The sequence below is a fragment of the Medicago truncatula genome, chromosome 2 (assembly GCF_003473485.1).
Source record: "Medicago truncatula cultivar Jemalong A17 chromosome 2, MtrunA17r5.0-ANR, whole genome shotgun sequence".
Classification (NCBI taxonomy): Eukaryota; Viridiplantae; Streptophyta; class Magnoliopsida; order Fabales; family Fabaceae; genus Medicago; species Medicago truncatula.
Window position 1 is genome coordinate 6171390 of NC_053043.1, and position 21039 is coordinate 6192428.

Genomic DNA, 21039 nt, shown 5'->3' on the forward strand with positions numbered 1-21039 from the left:
CTAAAATATCATTATATAAAATAGAAGAAAAAATTGTAAACAAAAAAAAAAAATAGTAATCCCCCCTATTAAAATCTTTCTAAGCTACCACAACATGGAAAACAGAACGTTCGAATTTTAGTTGGAAAAGATACTCACATTTGGCGTCTCACATACATCAAATAGAATTACCTCTCTCTCATTGAGGGAACCTATGAAAAGAAACCAAAATAAAATCTCTCCACTCTCAAGAAAATGTTCTCTCTTCTCCCATCCTTTTAATCAAACAAAATATCTAATCAGATTCCTCTACTCCCCTACATTGGTTTGAATTAAATAGACACGATAAAAATGCAGTCATGCGAAAAATTAAATTCATAAACGGTTGATCGTTTGTCTAAGCGTTAGTGATTTAAAAAAAGGCTAAGAATAGCACAATAAAATATACAGAAGTAGCATAGTACAGTCAAGATTATCTAGAACCTATTGTTTGAGAAATTTATTTTGGCATCAAAATTTGAAATGCTAATAAAAAAAAATATGATTTTCTTCCAAGAAATACACAATAGGATTTATTGTATTTTCTAAGGTAATCATAGCTCAGTTGTAAGCTACATCGCCAAAATATAGTTAGCAAAGCCTTGAGTATGAGTCACAGGAAACCGTGTCATCTAAATCACGCAGCTTTCCTTACATATCAATTTGATCAAAGTTAATCGATGTGTCCTCAAAACCAAAATCTGATTGATGGAGCCTGTTCCTGGCCAATCTGCTCATCATAGCAAGACCTGATACAAGGGCAGAAGCGATACAGTTACATAATAAAATGTAAAACTAAAAATCATCCTTCTAATAGCTAGACTGTCATCAGCAGAATTTGTAAATTATCTCGGTGCATGTGAGGCTGTGTAAAAGATGGAACACAATTATACCTTCAATCATCTTGTAAAGGGATGACCACCATCCCTCCGAGGATATCTGGCGTTGGTTTAAAGATTCCTCAATTTCTTTATCATGCTTCCTTTCCAAAACACCTTGCAAAGTAATCAGAGCATCCTTTGTCTTCTTGAGAATACTATTCTCATCTTCTACTTCCAATCGTTGTAGGTCGTTCTGTGACGAAGTGAGACTGACAGCAAGAGCATACTGGGCCGCAGCAGCCCACCGAGAAGAAGCTAGCCATTTTCTCTGACCATCCAGATGTTGGTTCTCTTCTCTTTCTGTCTTGTCCCCACCATGTACTAAGCTGCGTAAGTATTGGGCATTTGCAGCACCTGTACTTTGCACCATCTTAGAGAACGCACTACCCTCATTTGACAGTAGCTCCTCGGGGGTATTATATTCAAGAACCTTTCAAATATAAAATAACACATCAGTGCAGAGCATCGAATCAAACGTCAGTTTATGGGTTTAGATTCAAATTTTGGGCCTTTCTGCATTTGTAACAATTACTTGTTCAAATTTTCAATTTTTCTTACTAAAACTTCCGATGATATTTTTATTGAAGAAGCCAAACTAGCCCACCGATATTGGCAGCGGGGAGAATCGAACCTGAGACCTTGAGAGGAGCACACTCCAAGGTCCCAAGCCAACCCAATGATATTGGTTTAAGACCAGAGACAGCATCATCAATTAATTTCTTATGCATCATTTTATCCTTCCAGCTATTGAATCATAAGAATCCATCATGCCAACCAAATATTGCCAAACTTTCAAAACAAAGAAAAGCAATGCATCAAAAAAGCTATTTAAAATCGTCAATTGACACTTGAGTGCATACCTTGCCTCCATCAAGCAAAAGAACCCGATCACAATCAATAATGGTGTTGAGGCGATGAGCAATAATGAGCATTGTACAGGATTTAAATTCCTCTCTGATTGTTTTCTGTATGAGTGCATCTGTTCTAACATCAACTGCTGCAGTTGCCTCGTCAAGTACTAAAATCTTTGATCTCCGCAACAAAGCCCTGGCAAGACTCAACAGTTGCCTCTGTCCAACACTGAAGTTCTCGCCTGCCTCGGATACCTTGACACAGCATACTTTCATTAATGAAAAGAAGACGGGCATGTAAATATCTCTGGCACAAAATCTCACAATATGCTCAATCAAATGCAACCACAAAGTAGGGGTGAAATCAGGTCAGGCTGCCTGACACAGCCTAGCCTGCATTAGAACCGCGTTAGGCCTACTTTTTTAAATAGACAAGGCCATGGTCATTTGGAAAAGTCTACTTAGCCAAAAAAAAAAAAAACAGTCAAGCTATAAAGCATCTAAACAGTTTCTTAGCCTAACAGGCTGGCCTATTCAAATAATATTAAAATATTTTTGTTGTTACCATCGGAATATAATTTATTTCAAATGTGTCAAAATCAAAGACTTTTTAAACTTTCTAAAGATTAAAGGATACTGGCTTACATGAAAGATTTGAGTCAATAAATATATTTAGTGATAAAATTATGACCTATTTAAAGGCCCTACAGAAAAATATGCTTTCAAAAGGCTTTCGTGTTACCAAACTTAAAAAGGATTAGGTTAGACATTAAACAAACATGTATCTCATAAACAAGACAGTTTCAATTCTAGAAAGCTCTACCTAATATAGTATACTTTGACCTATATCAAGTAGTAATGATTTATTTGAGTTATTCTATTTGCTACAAAAACTTTCACAAGAACTTTTTAAGAAAGAGGGCAAAACCAATCTTATAGAGGGAAGTGGTAAAATAGATAATCATTGATAGGATAAAAAGCTAATACTCCATCCAACCCACAATAAGTGACACATTTGCTCAGTTCAGGTAGAATAAGAAAAGACTATAAATTTTATCAAATAGAAAAGACTACAAATGAACGAAAGAGAATAGTAATATTACCAGATTAACTTTATCAATTATTGGTGTATTCACCATTACCATAAATGAAAAGTAGAAGATATTAACTTACAAGTGATACAAGCAGTATTAATTAGAGGGTGTATTCATGTGTACCCAAAAAGTACCAGAACTGGATACATAGGCAGTTACACCTACCATTTAGAAGTATCCATGAATTATAGTTTCATCCTAAATTGGACCACATATCGGGAGCATATAGCTTCCAAATTCAGCTTTAATCATCTAGTTTGTATGAATGTTTGATTACGCTACCAAACTATGAAAGCCGTTATTAAAGATATCACTAATCACTGTAATAATAATCACAGAACTGGAATGTAGACATGTGGAAAGCAAAAGGAGTGTGGATTTAACGATAATCAAATTCAATTACATACATGAAGCATCCGAGAAAGACTTACTTGCACATTAAAGCATGTCTTAAATGAAAAGTAAAGAATGCCAGCATTTCAGTGGATGTTCATGAACACAATCATGTATCTAACTAAGCAAGATTTAGCAATTACCTCAGCATCCAGCCCCAAAGAGTTCCTCCGTATCACATCCTTCAAATGTGCTCTCTCCAGAGCTTCCCAGAGGTCAGCATCATTGTGTTCAGTAAATGGATCAAGATTAAATCTCACAGTTCCTATAAAAATTAAGCCAACCTCGACGTTATAATAGTGACATTTGATTTTCATATTTTAATTTTATTTAGCTACAAGAAACCAACTCAGAAGTTAAAAGCCTCTCAATTTTCAACAATTCATAATTTAAGAACTATACAAAATTGACCAAATAAATCCCAATAGAAAACAAGGATGAGCCTAGCCTAACCACCTGAGCATTTATGAATATTTGGCATCGGTGTTTTCAACCATGAGGCCAAGTAGCTCACCAAAGAAGAATTGCAATTTCCAATTAAACAGAATTTTAACTTTTAATGAAAATGTGTTAATCCCTAGCCCTTGTCACTTTCTAATTAGACTGTCTTACTAAAAGGCGATAACAAGAGAGATGATATCTTAAATACCAGAAAAGAGAACAGGAGATTGTGGTATAATGCCAAGAACTTTCCGCAAATCAGCCAGCCCAAACTTTGCAATATCACGATCATCAATTAATATTCTTCCTTTTTCCAATTCCACAATTCGAAACAGGGCATTTAACATGCTGGATTTTCCCGCGCCAGTCCTCCCAACGATGCCAACCTTATCACTCGGAAAAATCGTGAAAGATAGACCATGAAGAACAGGAGGAAGTTCAGGCCTGTAGCGAAGAACAACTTCGTCAAATTTGATGGAGCCTGAGGAAGGCCACCCAGGAGGAGGGCGATTATCATCAATCACAGAAGGAGCCTCCGAAGGCAAATCGATGTAGGTTCCAACCCGCTCAACAGAATTTAAACTATTCTCAGCCAAACTTGCAAGTCTGAGCACACCGGTGAGCAAACTGGTAATATTCAAAGCGTAGCTGAGAAGTAATCCCATGGTGGATGCAAATTCTTGCTGGTTCTCTGCCCTACCATTCTGCATCACAGCAAAGGTTGCAGTGAACCATATCATGAGGCCTCCTAGGGTTTCCAATCGGATTGCAAGCCACCGGTTTGCGCTTATGTTCACCAGCGTGTACCGAATATTGTTGTCCATGGATCTCCCGTTTATATCCGCCATTCGGTCGTAGGCTTTGTAAGCACGAATCGTTGATAGACCATTTAGTGCTTCCCCAAATTGTGCATAAACAGGAGATCTGCTAATTGAATCCAATCGCTTTACTTCACGAGCAGTGCTCTAACAAACAAAATAAATCGATTTATAATCTACAATTATTATTTCAACGCAATTTTCAGGGATTCAACAAATAAACGCAGGAACAAGATGTTTATTATACCTGATAGTATAGATATGCTCCATAGAACAATACCAACAATGGCATTATTGCCCAAAGGGACATCGTGCTTACAATCCCTATCAGGATGAAGGTCGAAAGAAGTTGTGAAATTTGACCTAAAAACATGCTCACAAATGGAGCCACATTACGATCGATGTCACCTAGATCTTTTGCAAACCTGTTGATGACCCTCCCGAGTGGATTTGTGTGGAAAAAGACCATGGGAGCTCGTAAGATTGAGTGAAGCATGGCTTCGTGCAACCTTCTGGCAGCATAAAGACTTGATATGATTAACCAGTAAGAATTTATTAGAGACACGAAAACCTGGTAAGGAGAGGGACATTCAAATTAGTATCTACGATGTGCATGCATAAAACTCTGTTCATTATCTTGAGCAAAAGGACTGACTGCAACACAATGTGAATCTATTGCCATTTTATGAGAATTATTATACCTGACCAAATGATAGAGCTGCATATACGAGATTGTAGAAGGCGGGATTATAACCATCTACAGCACTCTGATCAGTCCAGTGGCTTAACCATGTGCTACTTGACACTCGTAACGCTTCAGTTGAGAAATAGCATGCAAATAGTACTAGAATAACCCAAGTGCCTCCTAATGCATTTTTGTACCTAAAAGGATTCAGATGACAATAAGAATAAAGACCACGTAAACATACAGAAAGGCCAAGAGAAACATGATAAAAAAAAATTGAAAAAGAGAAACAAGAATTAGCACCATATTCTCCTTTCTTATAGATGTTCATTATCATAACTATCTATAATCTATATAAAAATGGACACCGTTGATATTTAAATAAATAGTAAATAATTATATTTACGTTGTAAATATATTTTACCTTACTCTCTAAGTTACTTACTTAGCATACAATATTATTTAGAATATTCCTTCTGTAAATATATCCTAGCTTAGTCTCTAAGCTACTTAACTCCTATATAATAAATCTTCATTAGTGCTATTCATATATGTCTCTCTTTTCTCTCTTATACAACAGATACCAAGTTATTGTGAATATTTTTTCTTCTAATTTTACCTTTAATTTAAACTATTTAAGTTTTAATTCTATCCTTCATCCAACCAAATATATGATTTTTTTTAAGTATCTATACCTATATATAAAGTTGATACCAAGTTTTTGTATATCGTTTTTCCTTCCAAGTTTACTTCACATTTAAACTATTTTATTTACAATCATATCCTTCTTTATCCAATCAGATAACTGATTACTTTAAATAATATAAAACCTTGTATCTTGATTTATTTATTTTTTATAAAAAATAAAATAAAAAAAAGTGAACAGACAGGGCACTGCATTTTACTCATGAACATGAGTGCAGGTGCGTATAAGAGCACATCTGTGTGTTTCTATGAGGAACCATCATCTAGTATTTCACTACAGCAAATAGCTGTGAGCTTTCAATATTTTGATTGACATTATACTTATTCATTTAATCTTGTTACCTTATTAGAACATTCAAACTGACAACACCTGTTTCCCGTTCTTCCTGTTTAATAAGGATAGATTTTCCTCCTTTTGGTTTGCTTTCACTCTTTGCATTATCATTAACTGCTCCATTGACCACTGGTTTTGAAGAGGACTTCTGATCAGTAGCTTCGATATCTACCTTTTCTTCTTCGTACTCCTCCATTTTACCCGCATTTTCCATCAGCTTTTGGAACAAAAGCCCCTGGCTGGAGAGTTCCTCAAAAGTCCCTTCCTCCTTCACCATACCTTCATGGACCAAAATGATTCTATCAACCTGTGAAAGGAAATGCAGCTGATTTGTAACAAGAACTCGAGTCTTCCCTCTCAATTCTCCCTTGATACATTTATCAAAAACCTGAGATGATACCGAAGTGTACATTAGACAATGTTAAGACAGTATCTGATTTGCATGCATAAGATGATCAAAACAACACCATAAACAGCATAAATTTACTTCAGTTGAGTTTAGATCACTGAAGGAATAGAAATAACATTAAGTACTGTTGAATAACTTAGCATGAAGGTAACCTGTCTAGCCACATGTGCATCCAGAGCACTTAGAGGGTCATCAAAGACGAGTACATCCGAATTGGAGTAGACAGCTCTAGCCATGGATACTCTTTGCTTCTGACCACCGCTGATGTTTACCCCTCTTTCCCCAATTTCAGTAAGATCACCGCCCTATAGTTATTAAGCATGTAAGAGAAAGAAAGAGCAAGGACCACCAAGTTGTAAATAAGAGAATCAAATTAAACATCCATTGCATCCAATCAAATTCTATAACACTCATGTATATACTCACAGGTAGTAACTCAAGGTCATGTCGCAGTTCAGTCACATTTATTGCCCTTTCATATCTTATTGGGTCAAAGACAGAACCGAACAAAACGTTATCCCGTACCTGTAGAAATAATGTTATCAGTCACCTCCCTATTTGAAAGAAAACGATAATTATCGAATGGAATAGGATATACTCACATCTTTATGGTTAATAGCATCCGATTAATTTTATAATGCACATAACAAGATCCAATTCCCAACTTGGTGGACTTATAACAACCTATCAATTGATTATATGATGCACATAACACTGGTGGTGGAGACTGCTAGAGACCAACAATCATTTAAGGTAACAGCAAAAGGCTGATTTTATATCTCTAGTATTCACTCTCACATGCTTAATTGCAATGCATCCAAAGAAAAGGTTATTTAGGTTACTTGTTGGTTGGGAATTTAGTATAAATAAGAATATATATGTTATCATTTTGTAATCATCATTTTCAGAGTCTGTTTAGTGAATTCCTGTTTGCGAGCTTTCTAAATAGAGCATATCAATAACTTACAGTTGCATTAAAAATCCATGAAACTTGAGGTACATAAGCTACTGTTCCTCTTAAAACAACAGTAGAATCCGCAATTGGAGGAAGTTCTCCAAGCATTGCAGATACGAGCGATGTCTTCCCTTCTCCTGTGCTGCCAACAACAGCAACTAGGCTACCAACAGGAATATCCAAATTTATGTTCGACAATGTTGCCCTCTCTGCCTGAAGAAAGAAAATATACATAGATTCTTTTTTGAGAAAATTCAAAAGCAAGAACGTTCACAATTCCTAATGTTATCAAATGAAAATAATTCTTCCATACAGGGCTTATTGGAAGAGATCATTTTAACACAACACTGACATACAAACAAATTTCAATTCTGTCTCAGCAAGATGAAAAAAATAACAGAAAGCAAGTAGGTGAAACATGATGCAAAACACAAATATCTGTTTTTCAGCTTGAGGGAACTATTAAACAGATATCTTTAATGCGAATAATACGTCAATATAAGTATCTTTAAGTAATGATGAAATATGCAAGCATGTGATGATAAAAAGATTGTGGACCTTTGCATCCCAAGAAAAGTATCCGTTCCTGATTGAGATGGCTGGTAACCCTGGCTCAAGAGGTGGATTTGGTAGAAGTATTCTCTCTTCAGCTAAGAGCAACTCCTCTAGACGTTTCAACGATACATTTGCATTAACCACCTTTAAAACAAAATGAAGAATCAGGCCAGTGTGAATTCCACCAATCTATTTGGTATGGCATTCATTTATTCATATCTAAGCAAGCTTTATTTCTCCCTTTTTATGGAAATTTGCTAAACAGAATAACTCTGATTCTGTTATTTATGAATAACTGATGGAACAGATAAAGAAAAACAGAGAGGTAAAGAGAGAATAAAAGAACATAGGATAATGTGCCCTGCTGTAAAAACTCGGAAAAATGCAAAGGATAATAACCTGAGTTATAATATTAGGAAGCATGAAGAGAGGAAATCGAAGCACAGCAAACAGAGAAAGTGATGTGAAAGCTCTTGCAGGTGTCAAATCCCCTCCAAGCAAGGTGAAAACTCCAAACGAAATCACAGTTACAAAAACTGGAATGCTATTTAGTATAAATGAATTACACTGCCAAGAAGAATTCAATAAAGAGATGAAGTCAAGAAGCAATGCTGGAAAAAAATATATATACTTACAGGTTTTCATGATTAATACGCATTTTCTATGCTCAATGCTAAATACTAATATTTCAAGAAAATTAAACTCTTGTACACTATCAATCATTATAATAATTCAGCATTATAATCTTTATAGTCTATTATTTGATTTGGGGTATGTGTTTCATTGAGATTTTTATTTCATTTAAATAAGTTTCTTTTTTTATTACGATATTATCCATCATACATCAAGTATTTTAACTTTTATCATTCCTTTGTGTTGAGAATGATTGATCAGTGAGTATCATGACCTAACAGCTACTTAAGTTCAGCTTTGGAGGAGGAAAGACATAGATATAGGTTCACCTCTGTCACTCAGACTCCCTCTGTAACTGCTATGAACTGTTATAACTATGTCAATTCAATTCACTTATAATTTCTAATCACTTTCAATATTGTGATGGACCTACATTCAAGTAGTTGCCTACAAATTTTATCTTATCTATTTATCAGGCTTCATTCATCATCAATTGTTCTATTATTCGTCTCAATTATAAATTATATCTGGGCAGGTAACAGACGTTAAGGTTATTCCAGTGGCTCAAACAAAGGATTTTTCTATCTCAGCTTTGAGACAAAAAGATATTTAACGAAAAATAAAGATAGGGAGCAGATAATATAACTTAATGATGATTATATTCATGTATCAAATGTCTAGTTGTTTCTGCCAGGTATTTACATAGGTCTGTTAGAATATTAAAAAATATCTTATAATATATTCACATTATTTTGTTTTAGTATCTCATTTTGTCTCATAAGATCAATATGTAATTTTAGAGTATCATAGATTCCCTCATAGGATTAGTTTCTATATTATTTAGGTATTATTATGATTTGTTCCATGATTTCCCTATTTATTTAGGATCAGAAGTCTCGTATCCTTATAAATATGTGTTGGTGTTTAGTTAGTATCAAGTTAGAATATAGTTATTACTATCAATAACAGTCAAAGATTTTATTATTTTTGTTCTGCTTTTATCTTAAAAGCCATAACTTATGGTATCAAGAACCTAGACCGACCCTCTGTGGCTTGTCTCGTCGTTATTCCACATTTCAGTTCCTAAATATTTGGGAATATGGTAACCTTTATTCAGAATATATTTTATTGAGCCCAATTATTTTTCTTCTTGTTTCAAAAGGTTTTCACTTATCTAGCATGATATCCTCCATGTCTGGCCGTCATTGCAGACACCACCCACCATCCACAGTCACAGAAAACATTTCTGGCGAGTTTGGATCGCCTCTGGCTGATCTACATTATTCCTAAGTTTCAGCTCCAACGACCTTGACACCTACTCACATGCATTGTCTTCTTCCTCTTTGGAAGACTGTTATTTATTGGGTATCGAGGTAGCTCAATCTAAGGATGGTATAGTGATTTCAAAAGAAAATACGTTATGGATATTCTTAAGGAGGCTGAATCATTGAATGCCAAACCAGCTGACACTACTAATCAAGAGGAGTTGTCAGATTCAAGAAGATATAGCAAATTAGTTGGGAAATTGAATTATCTCAGCCTCCCGTCTAGACATTGCTTTTGCAGTCAGTGTAGCAAGCCAATTTTTAAATTGCCCTGGTAAGGACCATTGGAATGTTGTGATATGGATCCTGAAATACATAAGGTGCTCTAAGAAAATGTCTCATTTTTAAAGGACATACTCGAATATTTGGTTACTCTATTGCTGATTTGGCAGACTCTCATTGTTAGATGACCCACAAGGGGGGTATTCTGTGCTTACTAGATGTAACGCGATGTTTTGGAAAAGCAAGAAATAACTAGTTGCAAGATCCGCTGGAAAAGCCAAATACAGGGTCGTGACATTAGTGATTTGTAAACTTATTGGGTTGAAACAGTTACTCGGGAAGCTTTGGTTTGGATAGACTATGTATGTGACGCTAATATGTGATCATCAAACAAAATTGTATATTGCATCTAGTCCTGCTTTTCATGAGACGACTAAACATATAGAGATAGACTGTCATTTCCTCATGGAGAAGATCACGTCATTAGACAACACAACTAGCCAGATATCTTCACCAAATCCCTATGAGGTCCTAGGATCAGTTAACTTTGTAACAAGCTTGATGCATATATAATGTATATATGCTCCTGTTTGAGGTTGAAAATATATTATAATCTTTGTATTTGTTGTATAGGATTGTAATTGTAATATATTATTTTCTGTCTGTTTTCTCTAATTCAACACTATTATTTAGGTATTATTATGATTTACTTCCTGATTTCCCTACTCATTTATAATCAGGAGGAGTATTGGTTTTTTTGTATCCAGCAAACTATAATCAAGTTACTATCAATAATATTCAAAGTCTTCATTAGTTTTGTTCTCTTTTTATCTAAACCCTATAATTTGAAGAAGGTCCACGGGAGCCCAACCCGAGAACAGTTGAATTCTAATGGAAGCACATCCAACATCCATGCAGTGCAATACAGAAATTGGTTTCTTTAAGGTAACCAAAACTTATCTATGCAAGGAAGCAAAGATAAATAAGCTGCAAAACAAATAATGATAGGAACATAAATGTCTTGAATTAGTATCATTCCATACCGCTCCAAGTAATGATGCTTTTCGAAACCATGATAATTCATCATTTCGTACGTTCACTACTCTAGACTGGAAACTACTCTCCCACGCGTAGCATCTATAAGCATGTTCACATAATCAACAAAAAAGCAGTTAGAACTGAACACTTTATATAAAAAAATATTATCTTTAAACTTCTTAACATGTGCAAATTTGCACATGATAGAAAAACCCTATTATGTAAACAAACAGCTAATCATTTGTGGTAAAAGACATACTTTACAGTGTCCATAGCAGCCAAAATTTCATTCATGAGACCGATTCTCTTGTCTGTGCGTTGTAATCCTTCCTTAGACAGCTTCTGCATTCTGCTGATGATTACTGTCTGCATCCACAAATCATGTCATTATTCATGTTTTCACTAAGCTATCATGATGATTGAAAATAGTCAGACCAGGGATAACATGCCCCAAGCCCAGAACACAATTACTAATCTAAATCTATATTGTTAGCTAATGAAAAAAATACATATTTGGTGCTTCAAAAAGCAAATTTATATCAGAATTCAGAACCTCATTACCTTGATGAAAAAAAGCAAATTACTAATCTAAATCTATATTGTTAGCTAATGAAAAAAATACATATTTGGTGCTTCAAAAAGCAAATTTATATCAGAATTCAGAACCTCATTACCTTGATGGATGACAATGAAGAACGGGTTATCAAAGGTAGGGAGAGAGGAAAGGGAATATGTTATAATTTCTCCTGAGAGTGTATTTATACTAAAAAAATGGTGCAGTGTAAATATATGGTACTCCCTCCGTCCTAAATTATAAGCAAAAAAAAATAAAAAAATCACACTTATTAAGAAAACTAAAACATAAGAATTTGGAGTATAGCTTTTTGTGTTTTCTTCGGAAAAAGTTTTATAGGAAGATGTAAAAACAATTTTCATTGGCTATTGGTTATGGAAAAAATGAAAGAGAGAGAGAAAATTGAATGTAATTTGCATTTAATTTTATGAGAATAAACAAAAAAAATCTTGGAAAAGATAAAAGTTTGTCTTTTTTGCTTATATTTTGGGACAAAGAAAATGTGTTTTTTTTGCTTATATTATGGGACGGAGGGAGTATAAATGTGAACGTATGTACCTGTAATGGAAACATAAGAACTAGCAACAAAGCACCAAGAAGGGAAGCAACGCCTAATTCTTGGTAAAGAAGAACCATTGCAATAGTAATTCGAAAGGGAGCTGACCACAAAGTGTGAAGTGATTGGCATATTTGCTGTTCAAGGGAATAAAATAATAAAGAAGTTAATTGCATGGAGGCAGTATAGCAACGGCAAACATATTACTGAGAAAAATTACCATACAAAAATTTCATTAAGTTGTTTACAACAGAAATTATATTAATATCTCAAAGATTTTGGGCTCCACGACCATTTCCGTACAATAGTAAAATTTCCCACGGTATATATCCATTTCTATTTTCAAAACAAGTTGAATAAACTGGGCTGTTTTCTCTTAGTGGTGAAGTTTCGGTTTGTCCTTCCACTCTAGAGAATTTATTTGACAACTTCAATAATTGGTTAAGTAAATAATCTGTATATTGACAATGCCACCATTGGACATGTAATTTAAAATTTCAGTTTTAACTTTCAAGTACGGGTTAGTTTGATATAATTGGTTACTATGTTTCCAACTAATACCACTTACTAAAGATGCATGTTACAGTCAAATCCAGTATCGTCCTATTTAACAGCTTCAAATCAGGTGGATCTTTCATACATGTCAGCCGCAACAATTAGAATAGACATCAGATGATAGGGAGGAAAGGAAAACCATACCTGAAGTGACTCAGCATCAGTAGTCATCAAGTTGGTTATTTTTCCAGATGCAAATTGTTTTCGCGCTTCGTGAGTAAGCCTTAGAGACTTGCGAAATACTGCTGCTACCTACAAGGAAGGAAAATGGAACACCAAACTCACCAATGTTAAGTGCAACCGAGTGAATATCAATATCAATTGAAACATGCAGAGCTACTCCTGGCTTAAAATCATGTGTATCACTGCCAAAAAATATTGACATGGCTAGATTTTCAGCCAAAGCATGGAACTAGAGCTCCACAACCTATGCTTCGAAGATGCTACTCTTAGACCCTTGTTCAAGAAGTGAAGCTTTAGGCAGCTCTTGCCTCATTGTTTGGACAGAAGAAAGAATTACCAGCGTTGATCTCAGACGATAACCAACACGCATGACATTCTGAAAATATTGAGCTTCACTTAACACCCCAAAGACCTACCAAACAAAATTTCAGACAGATCTTAGTCAAATCTCCCAAAAGTTATATAGTATTTGCTTGATCAACACAACCCATCATGTAGTTTTGCACAGTTTAGTTAAAACCAAAAACATCACTGTTTATCATCATTTGTAAGCATGCAAAGGAAAATACGAAACAGTACGAGAACTGCAATTGAACTTTTAGAATCCGAAACAAGCAAATAAATAAATAAGCATCAAAACTGTTGGCTTCGCAATGCATTCAATACAAATATCAGCAAACAGTATTTAATCGGATTTTTTCATTCCTCTAAAAAAAAGGTCAGATTTGTTTCATACCACTCCGACAAATATTGCGAAGGCATAAATGTAGCCCATTCCGGCTGGATCACCATTTTGCATAGACTGCAGACAATTCATGATACAAGTCAATTAACATCAAGAAAATTGTTAAACATTACTAATAGTAAGGTATTTAGAGAATAATACTGCCAATGCATGTAATACATTATGGGCTGATCTTCTATTAATCTTGTTCTAGTACTACTTGACAAGTGACAATTCATTAAAAGAGTAACTAACCTGTAGAAGCTGGTTCAATATAAGTGGGCCCGTAAATTGGGAAAGATCATTGCCAATCTACATATTGCAAACAGGAGAGCAAATAAATTAGATGTAAAGTTCTCAACTTAACAGTTCAGTCAGGCTAAAGTATCACTCCAAATCATCAAAAACACATCTACCCACGGATTTCACATTGGAAGCATAACATCGGTAGCTGGTAAAAGTCTGAACAATCATATAGCATTGCAACGGGCAGATCACTAGATGCCAGTGACATCTAATACCAACTTCTTAAGTTGATAGTTGATGTGACAGCACCAACTTATTTGATGCATATGTATTTTAAGAATCATTTCGTGGGGCAGTAGATACATAAGAACACTAATCACCGATTTAAAATGAAAGTGTTCTATATATAACCTTGCAGGAACATCAGGACACCATATATAGTTTAACATGCAGCAAACTCCAAAGGATCCATAATCCATATATGTGGCAAACTTTTGACTAAGATGTGAACGTTAATCTACTCCTAACATATTCAATAGTTTAAAACAAACAAAACTTTCCTTTATTTTGAATTCATATCAAATGCTTTATACCAAAATCCTCACAAAGAGAACAGTTTATTAAGTTAAATCATGTTAGAAATGATGTTCATCTATGACATCTAATTAACAGGAAGAAAAAAAAAAGTACATTACCTTGAAAATGCCTCCAAACCAAAACCTACAGAATCAAAACGAAATAAAATCAAATGAAGTGCAGATAAAAAAAATAATTAACCAACATAAAATCATAAGTTATATCTCTAGTATCTACCGCTAATTAAGGAGCGAGCTTGGGGAATATTACGTACAATATGCTTCAACCTACAGTTTCTCTATATAATCTTTATCTACCTACAATTTTGCCAAACTCTTGCTTCTCTCTTCACTTTTCAAACAGGATATATATGGTATCAAAACAAAAAGGAAATTGATCTGCAAATCCTTGTTTATCCATACCTTCCTCCAAGGCTTGCATTTAATGCTCTCAAAAGCCAAGGTTTTGATTTCTGAGACTCCTCGGCCCAACATTTCTGGAATCTACAGATCCGAGAGAGATATTATAAACCAAACTTTAAACAATAATTACAGTAGAAAGAAGAAAAAATTGTAGGAGAAACTAAACATACTTATTCTGCAATGCCTCTGTCCGCTCCCATGTATCTAATTTCCATATATCTTTCTCTGTAAGTGGTCTTTCATATCCTAGTTTCATAATGGGATTCATCCAAGAAAAAACCATCTCTGCCAAAGGAACAATTCAAAACCAGTTAACCATGCATACACTATGAACAGAGTTTTCACAATGCTACCTTCAAAATTGATGACCACATAAAAAATAAAAAACAGAATTATTCTAAACAAAATGCAGCGTATCTCATCATTTTCACTTAAGTGGCAACATACAAAAACAGAAAAAATAATAGCTTAATCAGCAGCAGAGTGACTGTTCAGATCCTTCTTCACATAAACCTTTAATGCATTTTCCAATAGCTCAATATAAATAGTATTACCAACTGTTGGAATTAACATTTCATTAATATCTGTATACGTACTTGACCATAAGCCAGCTCGCCTTTCTGGACAAATGAGCTCTCCTTCAGGGAGTTCATCATATGCAGCATCATTAACAATTTCACTAGCAATGGGGGTATAGCCTGGATAAGGATCCAAAGTAGGGACATACACAAGCAAAAGTATTCCAAACAAAACCTGGACCCAAGAGAAGATAAATATTACTTTCCTTTACATAAAGAGTTGAAATTGAGAGAAAATACAAGTAGGAGGAGGATAAGATGCCCTCCAAAATAGAGAACGGGGGAAAAAAGAAACCTATGAGGAGGAAGAGCTCAATAATGCATCTAAACTGCCCAATCAAACTGTCTATGTGTAATAGCAACTCCCTCAAACAAACTTAAGTAGAAATAACAGTTAAGACAACCTTATCCCCTCACATATTTTAGTCATAAAGAAATACTCTTTATAAGGTGAGTGTTGTACTCTGGAAAATGTATATAAAGAATTGAAGGGATTAGCAAGGCAAATGTCCAAGCAATGTACATGACATTTGTAACAAGCTGGGCATAGTTATTGTGTAGCTTGAAGAGAGCCTTAAAGAGTAATGTCAGGATAACGTGTAAAGTAAGTTTTGGGACAGGCTTGAACAAGTCTTACCATACATGCTTTGATAGTGTTAAGAGTCTCGCATTGGATGAGAGATTAAGTGGGGGGCAATCCTCACTTTACAAGCCGGTTTTGTAAGGACGAGTTAGGCCCAATGTATAATTTGAGATGGTATCAGAGTCTCCTGCAAGATCTGTTGGGCCATCTGCTATCAGGTTTCCGCCATCGGGCTCATCATTTATATCCACACACTAAGCCCAGAAGTGCTGGGCGTGAGGGGGGTGTTAAGATTCCCACATTGGATGAGAGATGGCCAGAAGATATCAAGTTACCATGTCCCAGTAGCCAGCAATTCACTATTTCAACAAAGGTCCACTCTGAACCAGTTAAGAAAGCCACAGCCAACTTTAAACACAAAGAAGCACTACTTTTGAAAGCTTTGCAAGGGCCACAAGAGTCATCAGGAGCCTAATGCTAGCTTCAAAAGTGTGTTTCGGATTTGCAAACGGAACATGAAGTATCAATCAACCAGTAACAATAAAAACATAACCAATGATCATACTAAATCTGATGTGTAGAAAATACCTGGCAGACCACCTCACTGATGTACAAATACAACACTGATCTGTAGAGGAAACAAAAATGTTGGATTTAGAAAAACAATGACGGAAAAACATATTGCCTTGAGCATGAAGCAGATGAAAAATATTGATTGCTTAATTCCCATTGCGTGATATGCCTAGTTATATAGTAATATAAATCTACAAACACACAAAATATGTATGTGAGTATCGGTCTTTTTTAAAAAAATATTTACTTAAAAATGGAATGAAAGAAATAGGAGGTGATGCGTAGGAATCACAACACATATATTTCCAGGTCAACGCCTCACTTTTGGGTGAGTAGGGGAGGGGAATATAATGTCATGAAATGATGATGATGATGATGATGATGATGATGTAATGTGATACACAAAACAATTACATGGTATATAGTATATGACCATGCATGTGTATAGTCACCCCAGATTAGATCTGCACACCACTACGACAAAAACAAGATTTTAAAACATTAGCTAAAAGGGAGACTAAAATAAATTCCAACGGTAACTTTTTTATTCATAATACAGGTTTGTTTCAGCGTAGGTTTGATGCTTCAATTTTTGGAGGAATGGGGGGATGAAAACAAGTATTTGAACTACAAATTTAGCAGAGGACAAACAAATTCTATTAAGGTGAAAAAAGGATCACATACATTACCACAGGTCTTACACTTTCAGTGCCTTGGAACTATCATATAAAGTAATGAGGAAATAAATGGAGAAGTCAACTATATAACTCAGGTAGTGCTGATGAAATATAGGAATGTTTTGGCTGGATTAACAATAGAAAATTACATCTCAAACGAAGGAAAAATTTGTTCCAGTTATATGACTCGCAATTTTGTATGGTGCTGAATGTTAAGTGACATAGAACCAACAAGAAAATAAACTTAGTGTTGCAGATATGAGACTGTTACGAGGGATGAGTAGCTACACAAGACAATATAGGAGTAAAAACACAATCATCATTATAGAGAAAATTGGGCAGTTCCCATGGTAGAGAAAATGATAGAACTACATCTTATGTGGTTTGAGCATGTATAAAGAAAACGTATAGAAGCATTGATAAACATAGCATACTAGACGAAGTACAATCTAATAGTTATAGGTAAAGAGAGGTCATAGAAAGTTATAGTTCAAAACATTAAGAGAGATTTAGAGGTAAATAGTCTATCATGGGACCTAATGTATGACAGGACTTTACGACGTCAACTGATCCATGTAACCAACTCCGCCTAGAGGGAAAAAGGTTGGATTGATATTGCAGTCATCGTTGTAGGGGAGGAAAAGGGCATGAGGGTATTTTTATTTTAGAAAACAAAATCCTATACAAGGGTACATAATAAGCAGATCGAGAACACCCCAAGGCTACAGAGTACTTCGGAGTTCGGAGTATATTATTTAGGGGTTGATGGTATGTCACAGATGCATATTATTTTCTTATATGTGTTGTCATATAGGATCCTTTTTATAGCATCCCTGGTGTTCGGCCTTTTGACCCATAAAAGGAGTCTCACTAACAGATATGCAAATTGATCAGCTTGTTTGTTATCTTCTTTCAGCTTTTCTAAAGATGATATTGTGTGTTACATTTTTGTACTCCCCAGATTCATCTCTCTAATAACTGATTTTATGATATTTCAATAGATGATGTGCATTGCACTGTTATTGCCAACAAGCCACATAACATAACAAATGTGATATGGCCAAACCTGCTATAAAGTTCCTGGACAGAAATGATGAAATTGAACAAAACAGCACCCCCTACAGCAGCATAAATCAAACCAAATCGGACAAACCATCGGAATTCATAGATGTAGACTTTAGTTTCAATCCCAAGCAAAATCAGCATAGAGCACCAAGCAAGAGCCTCAATAATCAGCGATGTTATCTGCCAATAGATGATACTGCAGCTTTAATGTCCAACCAGAGGAAATAAAAGGTATGGTGTGCAAAAATGATAAGCTAGCAGCAGCTTAACCAAATAAGCACTTTTAAATTTCAATTATATGAAACATTAATAAGATAAAAGAAACCAAATCAAAGAAATATATGTGCAGTGATCAGAATCATGACGCACCTCAAACGGAGCAAGTTGAGACTGCCCGTCTAAATTTAGAACCGATACTCCCATAATCAATCTGTATAAAGGCTCTGCCACACAATATGCAGCCAAAACCCCAAGAACATAATTGTAGACATTTGACCTTAAACGAAACCTCTTGACGCTAAAATCCTTCTGAATCAACCATATACGATAGATGCACAAGCCTAGAATCACCAAATGAGAAATACCAATCACCAAAGAGTCGACCGCACAAGGAGTGTAAGCACCAAAAGCATTCTGAACTGTTCTTGTCCACACTCCATTTTCAACCGGCTGACAATACCAAACCAACGGATCGAAAGCCATTTTTCTCAAACTGCTTTGGTGAAGAAACAATTCAAGTTCAAATACCACACATCAGCACAAAATTCTCCCCTCTCTCCTCTTCAAATGATGATCCTAACAACAATAACATTAAAAATAAGCATCCATAATTTCTTCTCTCTTCATCATATATTATCCTCATATGAAAAGAAAAATAATAAAATGAAGCATTTGCATTTCACTACTCGAAGAAAATCAAGCATCTAGAAGAACATATTTGTCTACCTCAATTAACCCTATTGCCTATTACAACTAACAAAAAATCATTTCTAATAGCATTGGCACCTCTGATAAAAGGCGTGTCCAGTATCCGATGTAATTACCTCCAATTAATTCATTTTATCAAAATATTATCGGTGTCAACGTGTCAGGTGTCTCTGCATCGCTACTTCATACTTTCTACTAATTTTTTAACCTAAATTTTTATTATAGATTAAAAATTAAAAACTACATCTGTTTCATCACATAACTAACTTAAGAACAAATTAACAAACTACTATCAATATAAAGATATATAAAAAAAAAAAAAAAAAAAATGATTAACACAGTTGCAAACACAAACACATTCTACTTATGCAATTCTAATTCGCTAGATTAGATTTTATGAATCTAAAATCAAATTCACTAGCAGGTTTCACTTACTTGAACTGAAAATCATTAGTTCACAGTTTAGCGGAGATTTTTTGAGCTAAGTATAAGATTAAGATTAACAAAATCAACAGAAAGCAACAAAGTGAAAATTAAAGTAGAATTGAAAAAGCTAAATTCATAGATGCGAATTAATTTTTGCAGAAGAAAGAAAAAATTGAACGGAAGGCGAGGATCCCGAGGAGAACTGACGAATAAGAAGTAAGAAGAGAGATACCTGATGAGAGAAATGAAGCGAAAAAGGTTCTGAAACGAGAAAAAGTAGAGAAAAGTTTGGGGAGAAAGACGACAAAAGAGAATTGAAGGATAATATCTTATTTATAATAATATGTTGAAGTGAAGTGTGGTAGAGAAAAGAACGAGTGGAAAATTTGGAATGAGATTAGATTCAGTCACATACACGTGATTATGTGAATGTGTTTTTGTGATGTACTCCGTATAGTACCTAATGAGTTTGTGATGAGTGGAATTCAAAGGTGTGAATGAAAGATTAAGATACCAAAACCTTAATTGCTAGGACGGAGTCCATTCTATCATGTCTCTTTCAAAGCACTATAAACTTAGCTTTATTAATACTATCATGCGTCACACCTTACGACTCCTATTAATGACAAGTACATATTTTGTTTAATTTATCATGGGTTTCTTCCTACTATAGTCAATCATGTACAAACACTTGCCCTTTCCCTTTGTCAATCATGTACAAACACTTTTACCTTTTCCCGTTTAGTAGTTGAGATTCAAAATTTTAATTTACCCTATTCAGTATTTGTTGGTTAAAATAATCACATATCTTCTTATCTTCTTATCTTCTTATATATTAAAGTTAACAAGTAAGCCCTAATTTTAACCTAAATCCTATTGCATAATTTTACTGTTTTAACCCTAATGTTCACACCTAATCTCTTATTTTCATGAACAATCTTCTTATATATTAAAGTTAACATGTAAGCCCTAATTTTAACTTAAACTCTATTGCATAATTTTACTGTTTTAACCCTA

General features: G+C 34.7%; 1 protein-coding gene across 2 annotated transcripts; it reads right to left on the reverse strand.

Moving 5' to 3' along the window:
* Positions 1 to 371: 371 nt before the first annotated feature.
* On the reverse strand, positions 372 to 20469 carry LOC11441852 (ABC transporter C family member 2). Of its 2 annotated transcripts, none has more exons than XM_003593842.4 (28): positions 20255 to 20469; positions 19039 to 19464; positions 18671 to 18849; positions 16943 to 16982; positions 15790 to 15946; positions 15364 to 15478; positions 15194 to 15274; positions 14891 to 14915; positions 14205 to 14261; positions 13962 to 14027; positions 13563 to 13637; positions 13187 to 13294; positions 12490 to 12624; positions 11617 to 11723; positions 11363 to 11456; positions 8539 to 8706; positions 8143 to 8283; positions 7597 to 7797; positions 7056 to 7154; positions 6782 to 6934; positions 6229 to 6608; positions 5198 to 5378; positions 4744 to 5067; positions 3887 to 4643; positions 3381 to 3502; positions 1760 to 2005; positions 912 to 1329; positions 372 to 767 (listed from the first exon to the last, which is right to left on the reverse strand). In XM_003593842.4, exons 2-28 carry the CDS (start codon positions 19369 to 19371, stop codon positions 670 to 672), a joined length of 4860 nt encoding a protein of 1619 aa, XP_003593890.2. In that variant the 5' UTR covers positions 19372 to 19464; positions 20255 to 20469; the 3' UTR covers positions 372 to 669. The 2 variants fall into 2 exon arrangements, with proteins under 2 accessions (XP_003593890.2, XP_024631588.1); XM_024775820.2 differs by lacking the exon at positions 20255 to 20469 and adding an exon at positions 20032 to 20054.
* Positions 20470 to 21039: the final 570 nt, after the last annotated feature.

Bases quoted from the DNA above. Each gene is read 5' to 3' on its own strand.
- LOC11441852 (XM_003593842.4), bottom strand. From the start codon at position 19,371: ATGGCTTTCGATCCGTTGGTTTGGTATTGTCAGCCGGTTGAAAATGGA. The intron at 14,916-15,193 runs GTATGGATAAAC...TTGATTCTGTAG, and splicing joins AATGCAAGCCTTGGAGGAAG to GTTTTGGTTTGGAGGCATTT. The intron at 2,006-3,380 runs GTAATTGCTAAA...TGCTGTGTCAAG, and splicing joins CTTTGGGGCTGGATGCTGAG to GTATCCGAGGCAGGCGAGAA.